Raw genomic sequence first — 23,814 nt, 5'->3', positions numbered from 1 at the left:
TTGCCGAGGATGAACGGCGCCTGCGCCGTGAGTCCAGGTTCCATCCCCACTATCCAAGTGGACATAGAGTTAGAATAAAAAAGAGCCGAGCGTAGCGAGGCCGAGCCCGAAGCGTGGCGAGCGAAGCTTGCCCGCGAGGGGCCCTCTAAAATTCTTAACCCTATGTCCGCTTGGATAGTGGGGCTACCCCCTCCACTCACGGCGCAGGCGCCGTTCAGCTTCAGAGTTTTTCCGAAGCCTCGTCTGCTCCGTACTGCGCATGCGCAGTACGGAGCGGACAGCATTTGATAGGCGGACACTATTAGGCAGAACAGGGGCATCAGTCTCGTTCTGGGACGACATCATATAACACATTCCCACTGTTGCACGCCTGTGGCGATCAGTGGTGCGCTTGGCCCCTGGGACACATCACAGATCCCGGTAAAGAGCCGATGATGAAGCTCTTTATCCATGTAATCAGCTCACAGAGTCAAATCACAGCTGATCACATGTAAACAAGGAAATGCCAATAACATGCTGACATGAGTGTGAGGAGAAGAGAGCTGATCAATAGCATTTCTTCACAGGGGAGATCTGCACAGACATGCCTGTCAGTGCCCATCAGTGCTGTGTATTAGTGCATCCACATCAATGCAGTCTCGTCAGTGCCGCCTCATGAGCGCACATCAGAAAAAAAAAGGACAAAAAAAATAAATCACTTATTTCCAAAAGAAAAAGTTTTTTTTGTTTGTTTTGCAAAAACAAAACAATAACTCCAGTGGTGAATGAATACCACCAAAAGAAAGCTCTGCGTCAAAAAATTTTTTATTTGGGTACAGTGTTGCATAACCGCGCAATTGTCAGTCAAATTGTGACAGTACTGAAAGCTAAAAATTGGCCTGGGCAGGAAGGGGGTAAAAGTGCCCAGTAGGCAAGTGGTTAGAGAACAAGTCACTAAATGCCTCTTATGTGATAAAAAACAAAACAAAAAAAGTGTAAAGATTAGATTTGTATACAAAGTGGTAAAAAGTTAATATTGACTGAAGCAGTGCATGCCAAGACATTAAAATCTGGCCTAGTCACAAAGATTTTTATTATCGCTGCACAGAATTGGATTATGGCAAAATGGGACCCTAGGCAAAGTCCCTCTTCCTTTTCATTGACATTGTTAAGGAATGCAATAAGCACAGAGAAGCCACCCAACTCCCGTTGTCTGTACTGGCATAGCCCCATCAGATTAAAGCGGATTTCCACCCAAAAATGGAACTTCCGCTTTAAGGGAAGGTGACCCCCTGACATGCCACATTTGGCATCTCTTTTTTTGGGGGGGAGGCGGCGGATACCCTCTTTTTAGAGGGTTCCAGCTCCCACTTCTTCCTTGCACACCCGCGGCGCTGGAAGGGAGAGCCCCTCTTCCCCCCTTCCTCTAGGCAATCTTCTGGGACACGTTACAGGTCCCAGATGATTGCCCGGCTAGTCACAGCGAGCCTCGCAAATGCGCAGTGCGTGCCCAGCTGTGGAGGCTTCGTTTGACCCTGGGACAGGTAATTAAAAAAGTCAGCAGCTGCAGTATTTGTAGCTGCTGACTTTTAATTGGAACTCCACTTTAAATACAAGTTCATTGTGAAGTGATAGGCAGGTGCCACAGCTTTGACTAGTTGTGGTTTATTTACTAAAGCTAGAGAGGGCAAAATTTGTCACAATTCTGCAAAGAAACCAATCGGCTTCCAAGTTTTGTTGCTAAAGCTTAAACAAGCTGAGGTTAGAAGCTGATTGGTTTCACTGCAGAATTGTGACAAATTTTTCCCTCACTAGCTTTAGTAAATAAACCCCAAAGTGACAATCCTTTTAGTTTAAGGCAGGGACATGAAAGGTTGTAGCCTTCTGAGCTCCTAGGTCTAGGTTGTGTATGATCCAGCGATGCCCATCGACAAAGAAGGGTTCATTTATTGTATAAGATGAGAATGAAGTAGGAAGAGCTGAAGAAAGCCTGGGAACACCCAAATCTCCCAGGATAGAAAAGCGTTGGAAAACCTCACTGTCTGATGCAGTTCACATGGCTCCCCCTTTAGTCAGGATATCGTAGTGGGTTCATGTTATTGGTAAAAATGAACCTGTGCTTTGCCTATGCAGGGGAAATTAACAGGTTCATCTAATTTCTTCCCTCCCTGGAAACACATTCACCTTTCCTTCATTCCCTCGCTGCCATGTTCACCTGCCAGTAATGTCAAAATATGGTGGGGGAGCCAGTCTTTAGCCCTGCATAAGTTCCAGGTCTCTTTCTTCCTTTGCTCCTGCAGGCAGAAAAATGCAGTAGGGGAGCAAAGAGCATCTACTAAAAGGATAGGAAGGTATTAGGTGAACCGTTTATTCCCCCAGCATAAGCAAAGCACAGGTTCGCTGTCATGATAGGGGAGAAATATAGTTAATCTTTAAAGTGATTCTAAAGCTTCAACATTTTTTACCTTAATGCATTCCTAGTTTAGGCATTGTTTTTAGCCCCTCACCACCCGCCCTCCCCCTTACCCTTTACTTACCTGAGCCCTCATTCGATCCAGTGATGTGCTCTTCATTCACTGGCTTTGCCATTGCCCCCCCCCCCCCCCCCGCTGTCAATTAAATTCAGTGAGGTGGGAAGGCTTGGGCGACTCCCGCTCACTGTGTCAATAGATGCAGCAGCAGGGCTCAGGAGCGAGCGCGCACAAGTGCCCCCATTGGAAGCCATTAGACAAAGAAGGAGGACCAGGAGTGGCAGTGGAGAGCCCAAGAAGCGGAAGATCAGGGCCGCTATGGGGGCACCTTAGCCAAGCCGCTGCTCTGTGTGTTCATATAGACATGGAGCCATGGCTCTGCTCACCCCCTCTTTCTTCATTGTCCATAGTGCCAATAGCACCTGCTGTGCATCTCAGCCAATCAGGAGGGAGAGTCCTGGACAGACGAGTCTCTTGTGCAACATCGCTGGATCAAGATGGGGCTCAGGTGAGTATTAGAGGGGATGCTGCACAATGAAGGTTTTATTATCTTAATGCATAGAATGCATTAAGATAAAAACCTTCTGCCTTTAGGACCACTTTAATTATCACTTTAAGAACATTTTTGGAGAGTCATGAGCACATCACACTGTAATTAACACTTTTTAGGATCAAAAGACCTGCCCTGAACAGCATTAGCTGGTGCCCATCAGCAGCAGGACAAGTTTGGTGCCTAATAACCAAACTGATTAGCCAGAGAGTTTCCAGCTACATGTACCAGTAGGAAGCTTTTGTTAAGGCTATATTTAATATTAAAACGCTGGTTCACATAAAAATGAGCAGTATTTAAGGTGGAGACAGACAGCTAGCACTTTCATTTTCTGCATTCAAAGATCAGATCATCCTCTTCATGCAGACATACAGCATCTTGCAAAAGTATTCCCCCCCCTTGGCATTTTTCGTGTTTTGTTGCCTCACAACCTGGAATTAACATGGATTGTTTGAGGATTTGCATCATTTAATTTGCAGAGCATGTCCACAACTTTGAAGATGTTTTTTTATTGTGAAGCAAACAACAAATAGGACAAAATAACAGAAAAAGTCAATGTGCATAACTATTCACCCCCCTAAAGTCAATAATTTGTAGAGCCCCCTTTTGCGGCTATCACAGCTCCAAGTCGCTTTGGATAAGTCTCTATGAGCTTGCCACATCTTACCACTGGGATTTTTGCCCATTCCTCCTTGCAAAACTGCTCCAGCTCCTTCAAGCTGGATGGTTTGCGCTTGTGAACAGCAATCTAAGTCTGACCACAGATTTTCTATTGGATTGAGGTCTGGGCTTTAACCCGGCCATTCCAACACACTTACATGTTTCCCCTTAAACCACTCAAGTGTTGCTTTAGCACTGTGTTTGGAATCTTTTCATCGTATATTCCGATCGGGTGTATGCCTCATCTGACTTTTTTTTTTTTTACAAAAATTCTGACAGACCTAGAAATAGAACATGCTTTAAATCTTTCCGAAAGAATCAATTCCTATCGGGAAAACCGCTCGTCTGTATGCTGTTCCGACGGACCATAAACGGCGCATGCTCTGAAGCAATTATGAGACGGAGGCTATTGAACTTCCTTTTTCTAATCCTGTCGTAAGTGCTGTACGTCACCGCGTTCTTAACCACTTAAGGACCACCGCATGCCAATGTACGTCATCACAATGGCATGTACAGGCACAAGCACGTACATGTACGTGCTTGCCTTCCAGCGCGTGGGGGGGTCCGATCGGACTGCCTCCCGCTGGCTGCGGTGGTCCGTTTAGCTTCAGGAGCGATTCGGGATGACCGTTGGTTTTTGGCGATCGCTCCTGGCGAATGAGAAGCTTCCTCCCGCTGTGTATAGTAAACACAGGCAGGGAGGAAGTGATGTCATTCTCCTCTGGGCAGTCTTTTTGACCGGACTACGAGAAGAGTGAAAGTAAGTGTGCACCAACACTACACTAAAATGTAGGCACACAAACCCCCCCCCCCTCCCAGTGTCACTGACTGCAGTGATCATTTATTTTCTGATCACTGCATTCAGTGTCAGTTGTAAAAGTAAAAACTGTCAGGGCAGTTAGTGTTAGGTCCAGGGTAGGGGGGGAGAGAGGGAGAGGGAGAGGGAGAGGGAGAGGGAGATTTTTTTTTAATACCCTAACTTGTACTTCTCAACAACATTGTCCCATACTTGTTTGGAGAGTTCCTTGGTCTTCATGGCAGTGTTTAATTAGTGGTACCTCTTGCTTAGGTGTTGCAGCCTCTGGGGCCTTTCAAAAAGGTGTGTATATGTAATGACAGATGATGTGACACTTAGATTGCACACAGGTGGACATCATTTCACTAATTATGTGACTTCTGAAGGTAATTGGTTGCACCAGAGCTTTTTATGGGCTTCATAGCAAAGGGGGTGAATACATACACACATGCCAATTATCAGTTTTTTTATTTCTGAAAAACAGTTTTATGTATATATTTTTCTAATTTTACTTCACCAACTTAGACTATTGGGTACTGATCCATCACATATAATTCAGATTAAAAAAAAATTAACTAAAGGCTGTAATGTAACAAAATAGGTAAAAAGCCAAGGGGGTGAATACTTTTGCAAGGCACTGTATAACTGAAGTCATTACCATTCCTAATGGACTCCGAATGTTCCTTTTCTTTCTATACTACAATTGCCTGTATAGTGCATGTACTCGTTAAATCTGTTGCAATACTGGTTACAATGTGGTAATGGATACACAATACATGCAGTTGTTTTGTAGAGGTGCGGTACGGGCATGAATTACTTCTATGAGTGTTATGCAATACTTCAAAGGGAATCTTTGGCCTGCAAAATGGTTCTAAACCAAGACCAGGCTACCTGTGATCATATTCCACAAAGCAAAGCACACAATGCCAGAATAAAACACAAATGTCACAAGTAGAAAAGGCTTTGTTCCTTCAAGTCATATGAAACCCAAAACCAAAAATTGAATATATTGCAGCAAACCAATCATTAGACCTGGTGGCTGCATTCATTTTTTATTTATTTTTTCTCTTTGGCTTTTTTCCCTTGGTTTTCATCTGGTGGTCTAGCCAGTAACACCTCTTGTATTAGGGAGAGAGTACTCTGGATAAACGAGCACAGGAAGCACAGCAGATAGCAGCATGGTCCATTTGGAGGGGAGGTAGTGATGTTTATTTAAATCAGATAGTGATTAGCTGATTTAAATAAACAAACAAATTGAAGCCAAACTCCAGCACACTTTTTATATTCAGTTACAGCAGTTTTTTTTCCCTTTTTGGACAAAAGGTTTTACATGAATAAATAAAGCTGATCATTTTTAGCACACCTGCCAGTGTTAAATGGTTTGTCTCATCCATGTAAACCAATACATTCATGCTGGAGAACAAATGCAGCCATCACATTGAAAACATGATAAGCTGCAATATTATAAAAAGGTTTGCTTTTGAGTTTAAGACCGCTTTAGGCTGGGTCCACACCGCAGCATGGAGCGATTACAGCGGGGGTCCCGTGCGTCACCTTCACTGTTTCATGTCCAATTTCAGCTGGAATTTTTGCCTTGAAATGGACCAGAAGACGCACAGGACTCATGTGCATCGGAGCCACTCCAGAGCCGTGTGAACCGCCTCCATAGAGAGCCAGTCACAATCTCCTGACATGCGAATTGGATGCGGTAAAACCCACATCCAATTCGCAATAGTGCGAACCCAGCCTAAAAGCGCTTGGGCAGACTGGTTCGAGATGACAGAAAGGCAACAGTAACTCAAATAACCACTTGTTACAACCAAGACATGCAGAATACCATCTCCGAATACACAACACATCCAACCTTGAAGCAGATGGGCTACAGCAGCAGAAGACCACACGGGTGCCACTCCTGTCAGCTAAGAACAGAAAACCGAGGCTACAATTCGCACAGGCTCACCAAAATTAGACAACAGAAGATTGGAAAAACGTTGCCTGGTCTGAGGAGTCTCAATTTCAGCTGCGACATTCAGATGGAGGGTCAGAATTTGGTGTAAACAACATGAAAGCATCGATTCATCCTGCCTTGTATCAATGGTTCAGACTGGTGGTGGTGTAATGGTGTGGGGGATATTTTCTTGGCACACTTTGGGCCCATTAGTACCAATTGAGCATCGTTTAACCGCTTCAGCCCCAGAAGATTTTACCCCCTTCCTGACCAGAGCACTTTTTGCGATTTGGCACTGCTCCCAAACAAACAAAGTTGATGCCTTTTTTTCCCACAAATAGAGCTTTCTTTTGGTGGTATTTGATCACCTCTGCGGTTTTTAATTTTGTGCTTTAAACAAAAAAAGAGCGACAATTTTGAAGAAAAGCTATATTTTATTACTTTTTGCTATAATAAATATTCCCCAAAAAAATATATATATATAAAAAAACTGAATTTTTCCTCAGTTTATGCCGATATGCATTCTTCTACATATTTTTGGTAAAAGAAAAAAAATGTAATCGCAATGAGCGTATATTGATTGGTTTGCGCAAAAGTTATATAGTCTACAAAATAGGGGATAGTTTCATGGCATTTTTTTTTTATCAGTAATGGTGGCGATCTGCGATTCTTATGACTGCAACATTATGGCGGACACATCAGACACTTTTGACACTATTTTGGGACCAGTCATTTATACAGCGATCAGTAATATAAAAATGCATTGATTACTGTGTAAATGACACTGGCAGGGAGGGGGTTAAACACTAGGGGGCGATCAAGGGGTTAAGTGGGTCCTAGGGAGTGATTCTAACGGTTGGGGGGAGGGGCGTCAACTCACATGACAGAGAGAACTGCTCCCGATAACAGGGAGCGGGGATCTCTGTCATGTCACTAGGCTGAACAGGTTAAATGCCTTGTTCTGCGGCTCCATGACAATCGCCGGGACACTGGCGGACAGAGTCCACGGTCAGGATGTACGCGGCAGGCACGTGCGCCCGCTAGCCCACCGCCAATTAAAGGGGACGTACAGGTACACCCATTTGCCCACCACTGCCATTGTGCTGACGTATATTGGTGTGAAGCGGTCGGCAAGTGTTTAAACATCACGGCTTACCTGAGTATTGTTGCTGACCATGTCCATCCCTTTATGACTACAGTGTACCCTTCTACTGATTGTCCTTCCAGCAGGATAATGCACCATGTCCCAAAGCTCAGATCATATCACCACTGGTTTCTTGAACATGACAATGAGGTCACTGTACTCCAATGGCCTCCACAGACACCAGATCTCATCCAATAGAGCACCTTTGGGATGTGGTGGAATGGGAGGTTCACATCATGGATGTGCAGCCAACAAATCTGCAGCAACTGCATGATGCTATCATGGCACTATGGACCAAAATCTCAAAAAATGTTTCCAACACCTTGTTGAATCTATGCCATGAAGAATTAAAGGCAGTTCTGAAGGCAAAAGGGCTTCCAACCTGATACTAGCAAGGTGTACCTAATAAAGTGGCCGGTGAGTGTATAAAAAAAAGAGTCAGTTGTGTTACCGGGTCATTTTTTTTTTTTTTAACCACTGCCCGCCCGGCTTATAGCAAAATGATGGCCGGGCCGTGGTTCAGTTATCCTGACTGGACGTCTTTCAGGATTACTGCCGGTGCACAGCCTGACACACTGCAACACCAATCTCGGTAAAGAGCCTTTGACGTAGGCTCTTTACCACGTGATCAGCTGTGCCCAATCACGGCTGATCACGATGTAAACAGGATGAGCTGTTTATCGGCTTTTCCTCACTCGCGCTGACAGAGGGGGGTCTGTGCTGATTGTTTATCAGCACAGCCCCCGCCCCCCCCGCGGACCATCGGGGATACCTCCAGGACCACTGATGCCAATCAGTTCCCAGTCAGTTCCCACTACAAATGCCTGCCAGATGTCTGCCCATCAGTGGAGCCCATCAGTGGCGCCCATCAGTGGCCATAAGTGGAGCCCATCAGTGGAGCCTACCAGTGCCCATCAGTGCTGCCTACGAGTGAAAAACATTTTTTACAAAATTTTATAACAGAAACAAAAAAGAAAAACTATTTTTTCTACATTTTTTGTTTTTTCTGCAAAAAATAAAAACCTCAGCAATGATCAAATACCACCAAAAGAAAGCTCTATTTGTGGGAACAAAGTTATAAAAATGTTATTTGGGTACAGTGTTGCATGACCGCACAATTGTCATTGAAAATGCGACAGCGCTGAAAACTAAAAACTGCCTGGGCAGGAAGGGGGTGAAAGTGGCAGGTATTGAAGTGGTTAAAGGAGGGCCCTTGAATAAAGGTTACTTGTGCTGTGCTTTCATGGTAACTTAACCTTTACTACAAAAAAAAATGCTTTCTGCCAAGCCTAAAAGCAATATAAAGTTGCAAACTCAGTAAAAGCACACCCATAAGGTTTATGCAGCAGTTTGCAAGAATCTAGTGTTGCCACAGCAACCTCTTACCCCATAATAACTGTCGTGGACAATTGGTATGAATCACTGGGAGAGGCTTTCTGCCGCAAGAGCAACTTTTCCAGTTCCTGTGTGTGCACTGTGTAGCATTGTTTCCACGTTGAGATTCCAATCACTGAAAGAATAGATAGTATGGGCCAGCTTGGGAATTGTAAGCGTTCCCGAGAGATGACTTTAGTGCACGTGGCCCAGTTTTTGTTGCACGTTGTCATATAGGTTTCCTGTTTTAATAGACAAAATACACTCCCTGACTATTCAGTCAATAAAAACAATAATATTAATTTGATTATATGTTTTGTACTAGGAAATATCTATATTTGCATATGAAAGCTTAAAGTATTGACAAATGCATTCCATCTTCATACTTAAAACCTGTTTTCCCCATGTACTCAAATATTTCCATTTAGATGCATGAATTATAACAGGCTTTTTTCTTTCAATGACATGTGCGACCTGTAGGTCTTTTTTTATTTTTGACAATTGTCTCCTCCAAAGGCTTTGTTATGCTTGCATATCACGGGCATCAGATGTATGTGTAGCACTTACCCCCGAAGGAGCTGCTGGTTAGATTGGGCTTACCGTTACCTCCTTTCTCCTCACTTCACGTCTAGGGGTGTCCCGTGGTAGATGGCCCAGTAACTTGAGAGACTGACGACAGATCCACTTAAAGGGATTTTATTTGAAAAAAACGTAGACAATGAACAGTCTCTTAAAATGGGATCAGAGGGTTGGAAAGGAAGTTCAGGTACTCTTAGTGTCAAAGTCAATATTGAAGAACTTGCTTACATCCAGAGAATAGCCATTCACAACTGGATGAACACTCAGGTTGGACAGTCCCTCTCTCACAAGGTCTAGCAGCCAACAAGGTGCTTACTCAGGAACAAGTCTCTGCCACAGACGTTGTCATAGAACATATAAAGATAAGTCTCTACCACAGACGTTGTTGTAGAACACGTAGGAAAACTAAACTTGTACAACACTCGTGTGATACCTGGATCTTTCAGCCAGCTTGGCGATATCCACGAGACCGGATTCTCTTGGGTACTTCAGCCCATCCAGGCTCTTGCTAAGAAACCAGCCCGTACGTGGTCTTCTTCTGAAGAGTCCTCCCCTGGAATGCTATGAAGTTAATGGGTCTCTCCCAAACCGGAGACGGCACCCAAACACCTCAGAATCCTCCTTTAGTTTCCTTGCCTCGGGCTAGCCAGCCCCGAGACAACAAGATCGGGTGGATCCACACCCCAGGCCATAGCCTTCCTGGGGGCTGGTCAGGAGGACCAGGACCATGAAGTCAGTACATCCTTCTGGACCGGAACCCAGAACCCCGTGACATCCACATCTTAAGTACCCTCTCCCAGAAAGCACAGCAAGAGCGCCACTCCCACTGGGCAGGCTCCGAGAGAGAGTAACTTAAGCACCCAACCAGACCATAGTTCCATGACTGCCAGAAGAGACAGTGCCCACTGTGGCCAGGCTGAACATCTCACAGTCCAGTCAGAGTGATGCTGAGGTCCAAATTTAGACAACTGTACCCAAACCAAACTGCAGTTCAGGTGTAACCTTAATTTTGAAAAGCACATAGAGCATGCTCTTCAGGAGCCAGCGCTACACATGCTTTGGCAGCAGCTCTGCCAACCAGCTTTTTCCCTTTGATCGTGATTAGGACCTATTGTTGATATGCATTCAGAGGCCTGGCTGGTACCATTCTCCCAATCCCTCTCCAGTTTCTGATCTCTTACCAATTTGTTTCTTATAATAGACTATATCAGTGATGGTGAACCTTGGCACCCCAGATGTTTTGGAACTACATTTCCCATGATGCTCATGCACTCTGCAGTGTAGCGGAGCATAATGGGAAATGTAGTTTCAAAACATCTGGGGTGCCAAGGTTCACCATCACTTCTATAGGTTATACAATGGGGGCAGGGTTAGGTGCAGACTGGTCATTCGGAGCTCAATTCAATAGTAGCTTGCGGAGGTTAGGTGTGGTGGAAGGGTTATAGATCTAGGGGCCAAGAGCTCTGATGCATATCTTTAAAAGAAGCCTAAAAGCATCATGTACACCACTACCATTTTGTATACAGATGACAATGACAATCAGCAAATTCAATGAAAAAAAAAAAAAGAAAAAAAAAAGAAGAAGAGGGGTCAGAAGGGCACGGCAAAGTGAAAAATCCCACAAAAGGGTCATCTACGTGGACCAGAACATGCCACATGTGGCAGAACATTGTTCCATTCACATTATACTCCATTCACACCTATGCACCTTGTCATGAGACTTTAGACATCAAAGTCACAGGCCATTCTTTTTTAAATGGCATGCGTTCAATCGGTGCGACTTTGAAAAGGTGCCTGCACTACATTGATGCAACTTTTGGTGCGATTTTGGATTTGCACAAATGTCAATGAAGTCCTAGTGTTGAACTTAAAAGCCAAGCCATAAATAAAATGCTAGTAGAGAACAATAATAAACTAAAGCAGAACTTGGAAGAGGAAGTTGAAAAATAACAGACTTACTGGCCAGATCAACTGTACTGACCTACACATCAAAGAATTATTAAAGAGGAACTTTACCCTTAACAATTTGATAAAAAATAATGTTCTTTAGCAAGGAACATACATTCCACATAAATAAGAATACTACCAAAAATTAGTGTCTGCTGTAAATTGCCTCTAGCGTTATTCCCGTTTCTTGTTGCTGGAGGCTGCCATTTTGCTGAAGCCCAGAGCCCCAGCAGTAAATCATAAAGTGGAACAAAACCCATTGATTTAACAGTTTCAAAAAACAATAACATTCCTGGTATGCCGGGGATTGCCAACCATCACATTCCTCAACCAAACTCTCAAAACCATCAAATAAATGGTGCCATATCTGATCACATTGTGCAGCACCATGGCAATTGCAGATCAAACAGAAGCAGCTTCCTTTGCTGTAAAGTATAGCCGGGCTTAATTCTGCTTTAAGGCTGACATCAGATCGGCCTCTACAAACACGACCATCTGAAAAAGGAGAGCAACTGAGCACGTGTAGAGCAGGGTAGAGCAGGGTGAGAGTGTATTACTGGATATTAACCACTTGACCTCCAGCCTATAGCATAGTGATGACCGGACTGTGGTTCCATTATCCTGACTGGATGTCATATGATGTATTTTAGGATAACAAGCCAGTGTGCGCACGCAGGGGGTCACTCTAACACATCGCATCTCTGATCGTGGTAAGGAGCCTCTGTCGGAGGCCCTTTACCACATGATCAGCTGTGACCAATCACAGTGTGTAACCATGAAGTGCTGGTAATCGGCTTTTTCTCGGTCTGTGCAGACAGGGAGAGCCAATCGGTGGCTCTCCTGTTAAAGGAGGGGGGGGGGGGGTGTCGATAATCATCCCAATGATTATCAGCGCAGCCCCCATCAGAGATGCCCAACACAGCTGCAAATCAGTGCACATCAGCTGCCAGTCAGTGTCCATCCAAATTGCCAATCATTGCCCATAAAAGTGCCAGTGCCCAAAGTGGCAATCCGTACCCCATCAGTAACGCCCGTCAGTGCCCTTCAGATGCCGATCAGTACCTCATCAGTGCTGCATATTAGTGCCCATCAATTCTAAATATTAGTGCCTCTTTATCAGTGCCACCTCCTCAGTGCCCATCAGTGAAGGAGAAAACAAGATTTTATAACAGAAACAAATAAAAAAAATCCCCCCCTCCCCCCCGAAAATTTTCGGTCTTTTTTATTTGGTTTAGAAAAAAATAAAAATAAATCCAGTGCTGATCAAATACCACCAAAAGAAAGCTCTATTTGTGGGAATAAAATTATAAAAATGTAGTTTGGGTGCAGTGTTGTATGACCGCGCAATTGTCATTCAAATTGTGACAGCGCTGAAAGCTGAAAAGTGTCCTGGGCAGGAAGGGAGGAGAGTGCCCTGTAATGAAGTAGTTAAACAGTATAGGCACCTATTTGTAATGTTTTACATAGCAATACTTGCCAAAGGGGCCAGCCTGAAGTGATTGAGCAGGACTTCATTTTCTGTCTAAAGTTCCACTTTAAATCCTTCTAAATTGGTCAACAAATAAGGTCCAAAAATACCTTAATTCTTATTGCAGCTTCTTATGTTGCACTGGGGTCTCAATTCCATAAAAAAAAAAAAAAAAAAAGCAGTATTGATAGAGAAATATGTCACAGCCACGTGATTCCTTGTAGCTACAGGGTAATCAGTTTGAAATGCAAAGCTAGAATTTACAAGGTATCCATTGTCAGCTATAATGGAATGCAGTTTTAAAGATATACAATGATTTCCTAAAGCAAAGGTAAAAACAAAACTAACTCTGCTACTCCTAAAGTTCGGCATAGACGAGTCTTTTTTTTGTTCAGCCAGTATGTTAAAAAAAAAAAAAAAAAAAAAAAGGAAGAATATAAACTAAGCTAACAGATTTTTTCATCCACACAAGCCAGGTGGATGGAGGGATTCTCCAACCCCCAGGACATTTTATTCTGATAAAGTCCATCTAGTTCAATAAATAGAAAATTAACAGAATAAATAAAACAGAAAACCTCCATATACACAATCCTTTAGTCCTAGCTCAGGGATGTCCAAACTTTTTTCAAAGAGGGCCAGATTTGATGAACTGAACATGCGTGAGGGCCGACCATTTTGCCTGACATTCTTTGAACCATTAAAATTCGGTCTAAGTGTGTCCATCCGAGCACTAATACACTTCCCCACAAGAATTCTCTTGCCTTTGTGCTGTGTGTGGTGAATAGATGAGCTCAAGTGTATTATTTGGATACACCATATTTATTGACGTATAACACGCACCTTCACTTTAAGAGGGAAGCTTCAGGAAAAAAAAACTGCAGACCCACAATTGCTAGGAATGCAGCGGCCACCATTGCCAGGGATGCACCCACCATTGCCGGGAATGCAGCCACCATTGCCGGGAATGCAGCCACCATTGCCGGGAATGCAGCCACCATTGCCGGGGATTCACCCGCCATTGCCGGGAATGCAGCCACCATTGCCGGGAATGCAGCCACCATTGCCGGGAATGCAGCCACCATTGCCGGGAACGCAGCCACCATTGCCGGGAACGCAGCCACCATTGCCGGGAACGCAGCCACCATTGCCGGGAACGCAGCCACCATTGCCGGGAACGCAGCCACCATTGCCGGGAACGCAGCCACCATTGCCGGGAACGCAGCCACCATTGCCGGGAACGCAGCCACCATTGCCGGGAACGCAGCCACCATTGCCGGGAACGCAGCCACCATTGCCGGGAACGCAGCCACCATTGCCAGGAACGCAGCCACCATTGCCAGGAACGCAGGCACCATTGATAGGAATGCACCCACCATTGCCAGGGATTCACCCGCCAATGCCAGGAATTCACCCGCCAATGCCAGGAATTCACTCGCCATTGCCGGGAATGCTTCCGCCATTGCCGGGAATGCTGCCACCATTGCCAGGAATGCAGCCACCATTGCCACTAATGCAGCCACCATTGCCAGGAATTTCACCCACCGTTGCCAGGAATTTCACCCACCATTGCCAGGAATGCAGCCACCATTGCTAGCAATTCACTCACCATTGCCAGGAATGCAGCTCCACAATTGCAATTGCCAGGAATGCAGCCACCATTACCACCAGTGCAGCCATGGAGGGCAGGACGAGTGCCAAAGACATCTTACAGGAGAATCTCCTGTTTACACAACGGCCTCTTTAAGAGAAAGTCCCGCCTCCATTGATGGACAGCACAGTCGTCCAATGGCAGAGACGGGACTTCCTATTACAGCTGCCGTGTAAACAGGAAATTCTCCTCCTGTGTGCACGGCACTCGTCCCGCCTCCTCCCTCCGAGGCAGCCGGACTAAACATCTTTTGTGGCCCCGGCGCTGGGAGATCGCCGGGGGCCACAAAAGATAGATATGTTTAAACAACCAGGCGGGCCGTTCAAAACCGGACCGCGGGCCGCAATTGGCCCGCGGGCCGGACTTTGGACATGCCTGTCCTAGCTGATCCAGAGAAAGGCAAAAAAAAAAAAAAACCTCCATGAGTCCCTGTGACGATGTCCTTTCGGACGAAAAGCGCAAGGCGGAGCTACTGCGGTGACATTAGCACGCCCACCAGAGTGGCTGATGAAGGCTTTGCGAAATGCTTTACATTGCTTTTAATATGCGAGTGGTTGCCTGGTTTTAATGAAAGGTAGTATATGTTACTATACTATAGGCATTTCTTCTTCCTCTTTTTTTTGGCATGTGTGACCTAACTGGACATGAGCAAGTTAATGCGCTGTTAGACCTCCTAGGTCAGTGATGGCGAACCTTGGCACCCCAGATGTTTTGGAACTACATTTCCCATGATGCTCAACTACACTGCAGAGTGCATGAGCATCATGGGAAATGTAGTTCCAAAACATCTGGGGTGCCAAGGTTCACCATCACTGTCCTAGGTAGTGAGGTTATCGGGTGGATATCGGGTGGCTGGTGCACAGTGGTGGTTTACTGAAGAGAGTTTTTGTTTCCAATCTCTTTCATAAAAGTTTGAACAGTACAAAAGAAAAAAAAAAGAAAAAACAAGACAAACAAATTACAGAATAAAACCAACAGTACACAGCTGATAACATGTGATGTGTAAAGAGTCATAACAATGAACACATGGCCTAGGTTCAGCATTATATAGTGCCAGTGAGAATTATCAAGGCAGAGGAGTCCCCTTTAGGGGTACTGAAGACAGTTTTGTTGCACAGTCTTCAACTTTCACTTTCTTTGTTGGTGGAACACGGTTATTGAACATTAGACTTTATTCTGGATTATTACGGAGACACTCTTAGTTACGTGGTGGACTTTAATTTGATTAACTTGATTAATTAATTTGTGGCACATTTGTTCTTTTGTATATTGATGCGCTTTCATTCATTGGTGGTTTTCTAAATAATTTTTTTTTTTTTTTTACACAGAGCAGGTAAGTATAGGTATCTTTGTGATTTTTATTAAAAAATAAACGAGGGTAGAGAGAATACCCCTCCTGACTATTTACACCACAAAGCAACTTATTCACTCCTTCAATATTGGCCGCCTTGACTACTGCAACTCTCTCCTTATTGGCCTACCCTTATGCAGGCTATCCCCCCTTCAGTCTATTATGAGTGCTGCTGCTAGATTAATACACCTCACTAATCGTTCCGTGACTGCTGCCCCTCTCTGCCAATCCCTTCACTGGCTTCCCCTACCCCACCGTGTAAAATTCGAAATACTAACCACAACACACAAGGCCATTCACAACATTGCCCCATCTACATCACCAACCTCATCTGCAGATATCACCCAAATTGTCCCCTCTGCTCCTCCCAGGACCTCCTGCTCTCTAGCTCCCTTGTTGCCTCCTCTCATGCTCACCTTCAGGACTTCTCCAGAGCCTCTCTCATCCTCTGGAACTCCCTGCCCCAGTATATCCGATCAGCCCCTACCCTGCCCACCTTTAGGAGATCCCTGAAAACTCACTTATTCAGGGAAGCCTATCCCACACCCCCCCAACTACTGTCCACGAGCCACCCCCCATCAAATCATTCTCTGCAGCTATTACCTTTTGTACCACCCCCTCCCTTTAAAATGTAAGGTCTACGAGCAGGGCCCTCCTGTACCTTTTGTACTGAACTGTACTGTAATTGTGTTGTTCCCCCTATACATTGTAAAGCGCTGCGTAAACTGTTGGTGCTATATAAATCATGTATTATTATAATAATAATACCGTATATACTAGAGTATAGGCCAACCCGAATATAAGCCGAGGCACCTAATTTTACCACAAAAAACTGGGAAAACATATCGACTCAAGTATGAGCCTAGGGTGGGAAAATGCAGCAGCTACTGGGTAAACAATGCCCCTCTACAGCCCCACTGTGCCTATTTGCAGCCTCACCTTTGATAACTAAAACAGCGGCCGTCTCCCGCTGTGTTATACAGTCTGTTCGGACGTCCATTATAACAAAGCCCGCCTGCTTCTCATCCGTGATAGACGGAACACTAATACAATGCTGGGAAACTGCATCAGTGTTCCGTCTACCACGGATAAGGAGGAGGCGGGGCTTTGTTACAATGGATGGCTGAACAGACTGCATAATACAGCGGGAGACACCCACTGTTTTAGTTGGCAAAGAACCCTCATTCGAGACTCTCACTCCAGTATAAGCAGTTTGGTTGCCCTTCTCTGCACTGTCTCCAGTTCCCAAAGATCCTTTTTGAGAACTGGTACCCAAAACTGAACTGAATATTCCAGATGAGGCCTTACTAATGATTTGTACAGGGGCAAAACCTCTCAATACAAGAAACTCTTTTGCTAGCCTTAGTAACTACAGCTTGGTATTGCATGCTATTATTAAGGCATGCGTTTTTGTAAAATTACACCAAGAATGTAAAAGTGCTAAACACTGTTAAAAGTGTGTTTATGCGCGTTTTACAGGATTAAAGCGGGAGTCCGCCGGGACTCCGCGTTTGTTTTTTTTTTTAAAGCCAGCAGCTACAAATACTGCAGCTGCTGACTTTTAAAATAGTGACACTTACCTGTCCAGCGCGCCCGCGATGTCGGCACCCGAAGCCGATCTGTAGATCGTTTCTCGGGTGCTGCCGCCGCCATCTTGGGTATGGGAATCAGGAAATGGAGCCTTTCGGCTTCATTTCCCGATTCCCTACTGCGCATGCGCGAGCCGCGCTGCGCAATAAGGACGGTCCCCGCTGCCTCTGGGATCTGTGTGTTTTCCCAGCAGGCAGCGGGGCACTTGCGGAAAGGGGCGGGCACTTGCGGAAAGGGGCGTAATATACGCCCCTTTCCGCAGAGAGCTATCCCGGAAGTGGGTGCAGATACCTGTACTGTACAGGTATCTGTACCCCACTCCCCCCTGAAAGGTGCCAATTGTGGCGCCGGAGGGGGGGAGGGTTCCGATGAGCGGAAGGTCCACTTTAGGGTGGACCTCTGCTTTAAGCTTTTTTTTGTGGTCAGAACTGCTCCTGAATGCGGTTTCAGGCCTGGTTCGCACCTATGCATTTTTTTTTTGTACATTATTAGTTTTGCAGAAACACACTGCAGTCCATTTAACATGGTTTCTTATGGATGCAGTTCACATCTGTGAATTTTATGGAAAGGGCCAGGAACTTTATGGTTTTTGGTTCCATAGACTTCAATGGATCAAAAACTTGTATTGAAAAATGCAAACTACACCTGCAATATGCAAACTGCAACCTGCATAGGTGTGAACCAGGCCTCAGGGCGTTCAGAAAACAGCCCATAAACTCCCCTGCTGATAAACTGCATTTTGGTATTGAAGAGGTTAAGGGAAGTTAAACTTCTAAACTTAAAAAAACGGGAGTTTAATAGCAGCAGTGTGCACGAGGCCTAAAGTGGTATTAAAGCTTGGTTTTTTAACCACATGCCGACCGGGCAATAGCCGAAAGACGGCTGCATTGCGGTCGGCTTATTCTGGTTAGGAGTCCATGGACGTCCTCCTAGAATCTTGCTCCTGCGCACCCTCCGGGGCGTGCATCCGGGAACATACGTGACCGCTGACAGCGGCCGTTTACCACGTGATCGCTCCGTCAAATGACGGAGTGATCACTTCTAAACAAACCGGTGTCACGTCCGGTTTCTCTCTCCCCTCCCTGTACCTATTGGTACAGTGCGAGGGGAGAGTAGAGAGATCAAGTGCTACAGCGCTGTGGGCTGGATGTGTAGTGCCCACAGCGCTTCTCTATGCCCAATCCAGCCATCCATCCATGCTCACAGAAGTACTCATCCATCCCATCCATGCTCACAGAAGTACTCATCCATCCATCCCATCCAGGCTCTCAGAAGTACTCATCCATCCATGCTCAGAAGTACTCATCCATCCATCTCAACTATACTCATCCATGCTCAGAAATACTCATCCATCCATCCCATCCATGCTCTGCAATACTCATCCATCCATCCTCTGCAATACTCATCCATCCATCCATCCATGCTCAGCCACCTATACTCAGCAATACTCATCCATCCATCCTCAGCCATACACAGCCATCCCATCCATACTGAGCCATAACCAGCCATCTACATTCATGGATCAACCATACTTTGCCATCCCCATCCACAGCTTATCCATGCCACATCAGTTCACATACATGCCACTACAGTGCCTCAAAGTATAGGTAGTCAAATTAGATTTGACATTTATGCTCCTAGAACACCTGATGGTGCTCCCTGCACGTTGGGCTTCTCTATGTGGCCAGGCTGTGTAAAAGTTTCACACGTGTGGTATTGCCGTACTCAGGAGGAGTAGGAGAATCTATTTTGGGGTGTAATTTTTGCCATGTACATGCTATGTGTTAGAAATATTGTATAAAAATTGACAACTTAGTGTAAAAAAAACAAAAACAAAAAAAAACAAAAAAAAAAATGCGTTTTCATTTTCTTTCCACATTTTCTAAAAACTTGTAGAAAAAAAAAAAAAAAAAAAAAAGACATATTCAAAAGACTCGATATGCCTCAGATTATACATTGGGTTGTTTTCTTTCCAAAGAAAGGGTCATTTTTGGGGTATTTCCATTGTTCTGGTGCTCCAGGACCTTCAAAAGCGCAATAGGTAGTCAAGAAATGAGATGTGTACTTTATACCCCTAGAACGCCTGATGGCACTCCGTGCATGTTGGGCCTCTGTATGTGGTCACGCTGTGTTAAAGTCTCACACTGTGGTATCGCCATACTCAGGAGGAGTAGCTGAATGTATTTTGGGGTGTAACTTGTGGTATGCATATGCTGTGTGTGAGAAATAACCTGATAATATGACACTTGTGAAAAAAATAAAAATAAAAATCTTGATTTTGCAAAGAATTGTGGGAAAAAATTACAAACTTCAAAAAACTTACCATGCCTCTTTCTAAATACCTTGGAATGTCTAATTTCCAAAAAGGGGTAATTTTGGGGGGTATTTGTACTGTCCTGGCTTGTTAGGGTCTCAAGAAATTAGATAGGCCTTCAGTACTTCAGGTTTGATATATTTTCAGTGATTGGCACCATAGCTTGTAGACTCTATAACTTTCACAAAGACCAAATAATATGCATGGATTTGGATTATTTTTTACCAAAGATATATAGCAGTATAAAATTTGGCCAAAATTTATAAGGAAAAATTCTTAATTTGCAAAATTTTATAACAGAAACAAAGAAAAATGTATTTTTTATTTATTTATTTTTACAGAATTTTAGGTCTTTTTTCATTTATAGCGCAAAAAAATAAAAACCCAGTGGTGATTAAATGCCACCAAAAGAAAGCTCTAATTGTGTGAAAAAAAGGACAAACATTTCATATGGGTACAGTGTTACATGACTGAGTAATCGTCATTCAAAGTGTGAGAGCGCTGAAATCTGAAAATCGGTCTGGTTAGGAAGGGGGTTTAAGTGCCCAGTTATCAAGTGGTTAAAATAAAAAAAACATATTATAGTTACCTGTTCTGTGCAGTGGTTTTCCACAGAGCAGCTCCGTCCTTTTTTTTGGGTCCTCTGCAGGTGATCCTGGCTCCTCCCAGTTGAGCAGTGCCCCCAGAGAAAGCTGCTTGCCCTGGGGGCACCAATGAGTGCTCACTCCCATGCTGCTGCCCTATGTGTCCATAAAACACACAGAGCCGTGGCTTGGCCCCACTCTCTCCTCATTGGCTCACTGGCTGTGATTGCTGTCTCAGCCAATGAGGAGGGAGAGTCCTTGAACAGGCGAGGCTATCGTGAACATCGCTGGATCGGAGGGAGCTCAGGTAAGGATTGGGGGTGCTGCACACAGATCGATTTTTACCTTCATGCATAGATAGCATAAAGGTAAAAAACCTTTAGCCTGTAGAACCACTTTAAGTCTATGATACACCAGAACACACAGATCCTTCTAGACCCAGCTGAATATTGATCTGTCTATGGCCAGCTTAACTTGTGTCACTTGGTAGCTGGATTGCTGGTGAGGGCTTGGATAATGTTTAAGGTTTCACCCACATGTGTATGTCTTACCTGACGATTGAAAGGCTCCCAGAAAAACAGGAGAGAAGCAACTGGATTGGCCTCCTATAGAAACAAATTAAGATTTTAGGATACCCAACAAATACACACTTTCTTTAAGTGTAACATCAGCAAAATATTTTATTCTAAAGGTTTTGGACAGAGTTGGAAGGGTAAGAAATACCACAACAGGAAGTTAAGGGAATCTCTCAAGTGAAGACACAGACATGATAAAAGCTCGACAGGGCACCCAACCCTCTAAAAAGTGTGTTTCAATTGCGTCTGATTACTTTTGAAAAGGAGGTGGGAGAACCCTTCCCCAACAGGGACAGAATTGAAAATCTAACAGAGAGCTTTGACTCTTCCCTGTTCTATCCAAAACAATGCAATTTGGCTGCAGTTCCACTTTAACGAGTACTATAAGCTGTAAAGAGAAGTATGAGGAAGGTACACTACTTTGTTAAGGTTTTTTCCCCCCATCCCATAGAGATCATTCACATTATAGTGCATGCATTAGTGGGTGCATATATCAGATGTTCTGACATGTAGAGCTGTCACTCAAGTGACACCATAGTATTCCCCTTCCATCCTTACTGGCAGCTACATAAAAAGGCAATGCAGGGCGGTTATAGAGGAGCGAAGAATCTAGTCTAGCAGACGGTGTGTTTAGACACACCCAGAAAAGGATAGGCTGCGACATGCAAGGAAGGAAGGGGGCTGTGATAGGAAAATGATTCTACATAGAGCAGTCTACTTTTATTTTAAAAACTACAAGTACACATTTAAAATAATAGATTTTTCTGTAGCTTACACCTGCAATTTTCATGTTGGTAATAGGATCTCTAGGTGTGTAGATTTTACATTAGCTTTCAAAGAAAAAATAGGGCACAATAACATAACGTAAAGTTTTGTTCACTTGCAGGAAATTTTCTAGTATAGAGCAGTTGTCCCACAATGAGATGCAACAGCATCTCCTACCGAGTTGTAAAAGCATAAGTTTTTTTATTAATGCATTCTATGCATTAAGTTAAAATACCTTCTGTATGCAGCAGCACTCCCCCAATTACTTACCCGAGTCCCACCTCTCTCCAGCGATGTCAATGAGTGTCTACACCAGTGATGGCGAACCTTGGCACCCCGGATGTATTGGAACTACATTTCCTATGATGCTCCTGCACTCTGCAATGTAGTTGAGCATCATGGGAATCTGGGGTGCCAAGTTTCACCATCACTGGTCTAAGCCATACGGGACACTCCTCCTGATTGACAGACACAGCAGCGGTGTCATTGGCTCACACAGCAATCAAAATCAGTCAGTCAATCAGGGTATAAAAGGGGCGGGGCCGGGGATCCATGTCTGAATGCACACGGAGCGGTGACTCGGCTCGGGTGCCCCCATAGGAAGCTGCTGACTGTGGAGGCACTTGATAGGAGGGAGGGGCCAGGAGCAACAAAGAGGGACCCGAGAAGAGGAGGATCTTGGCTGCTCTATGCACGGAGGAGGCAAGTAGAACAGGTGTTTTGTTTTGTTTTTTTAAATTACAAAAACGAGACTACAATGACTTTAAAGGGTAAGTTCAAATTTGGAACATATTACGTGTTACACCCATATTTAAAAAGTGATATTAAAGGCTTGTTTTAAATAAACAAAAACAAACATATCATATTCGCCTGCTCTGTGCAGTAGAGCAGCCCGGATTTTCCTCTTCTCATGTCCCATGCCAGAGCTCCTGGCCCCTCCCTCCTGTCGCATGCCCCCACAGCAAGAAGCTTTCCATGGGGGGCATCCAATTAGGCTTGCTCCCGATCTGCTGCTCTGAGTGTTCATTCACACACAGAGCCATGGCTCGGTCCTGCCCCCCTGAGGAGTAAGTCCTCAGAGAGCCAAGGCTCTTGTGCACATTGCTGGATCATGATAGGGTTCAGGTAAGTATTAGAGGGGGCTGTTGCACAGTGAAGGTTTTTTTTACCTTCACGAAACTGCATGAAGGTAAAAAAAACTTTGAACTTTTAGATCCACTTTAGCACACGCACACACACACACACACACACACACACACACACCATAGTTTGTGGACTCTATAGAACTTTTCTACATACTTAATAATATAAACTGATTTGGGTTATTTTCATCAGATTCTTTATTTGTAAAATGTTATAACAGAAACACAGAAAATGTTTTTTTTTTTCAAAAGTTTAATTAAAAACCCAGTGGGGATTAAATCCCACCAAAATAAAACCCTATTTGTGTGAAATAAACACAAATTATAAAAATGTAATATAGGTACAACGTTGCACGACCGTGCAACTGTCATACAAACCGCGGAAAGCTGCTAATTGACCTGGGCAGGAAGGGGGTGAATGTGTCAAGTATTGAACTAGTTAAGAATTGTAAACAGTCGATTCCTATAAGACAAAACCCTCACCAGCTCTTTCCCTTTTCTGCTCTCCCGGTTAGTGTAGAATCGGAACCCATCCGAGCCAAACCCTTTCAGGAGAACCATACGGGCAGAGGGTTTCCCGTCCCTACACAGGAAAACATGGGGAAAGGTGAGGTGCAGGAAGGTAATAAAAAGGTGCATAAAAGCAAAGGACAAAGTGAAAGGTATAGTAGGGAGCTGTGCAGTTAGAAGACCCAGGGAAATCAGTACCTTGTTGCGGTAGCCAGACACATGGCATTTGGTTCATCAATGGCTGGGCATTCTAAGACTTCCTGGAACCAAGCGCTGAACTGAGCAACTGGATCGAGAGAGGCCAAGTGACTTTCTTCAAAAGCCTAATAATTAAAAAAAAAAAAACAAGGAGAAAAAGTAGCAAAATTGAAATGCAATCATTTTCAGTAAACATGAACTCAAGGTAAAAAGCTAAAAAC

General features: G+C 44.4%; 1 protein-coding gene across 1 annotated transcript in view; it reads right to left on the bottom strand.

The window, feature by feature from the left end:
- The window catches only part of PNPO (pyridoxamine 5'-phosphate oxidase), a 93,778-nt gene that overhangs the window by 16,131 nt on the left and 53,833 nt on the right, over nucleotides 1-23,814 (bottom strand). The window contains exons 2-4 of the mRNA XM_077459746.1: nucleotides 23,594-23,718; nucleotides 23,369-23,468; nucleotides 20,955-21,008 (exon numbers count right to left, since the gene is read on the bottom strand). Coding sequence (XP_077315872.1) covers nucleotides 20,955-21,008; nucleotides 23,369-23,468; nucleotides 23,594-23,718 — 279 coding nt within the window. The remainder of the gene's footprint in view (nucleotides 1-20,954; nucleotides 21,009-23,368; nucleotides 23,469-23,593; nucleotides 23,719-23,814) is intronic.

This window comes from Lithobates pipiens, unplaced genomic scaffold (assembly GCF_037356315.1).
Source record: "Lithobates pipiens isolate NorthernLeopardFrog02 unplaced genomic scaffold, aLitPip1_a1.2 Scaffold_28, whole genome shotgun sequence".
Taxonomy (NCBI): domain Eukaryota; kingdom Metazoa; phylum Chordata; class Amphibia; order Anura; family Ranidae; genus Lithobates; species Lithobates pipiens.
The sequence above is the reverse complement of the archived record's forward strand: the minus strand, read 5'-3'. Positions and strand labels throughout refer to the sequence as shown.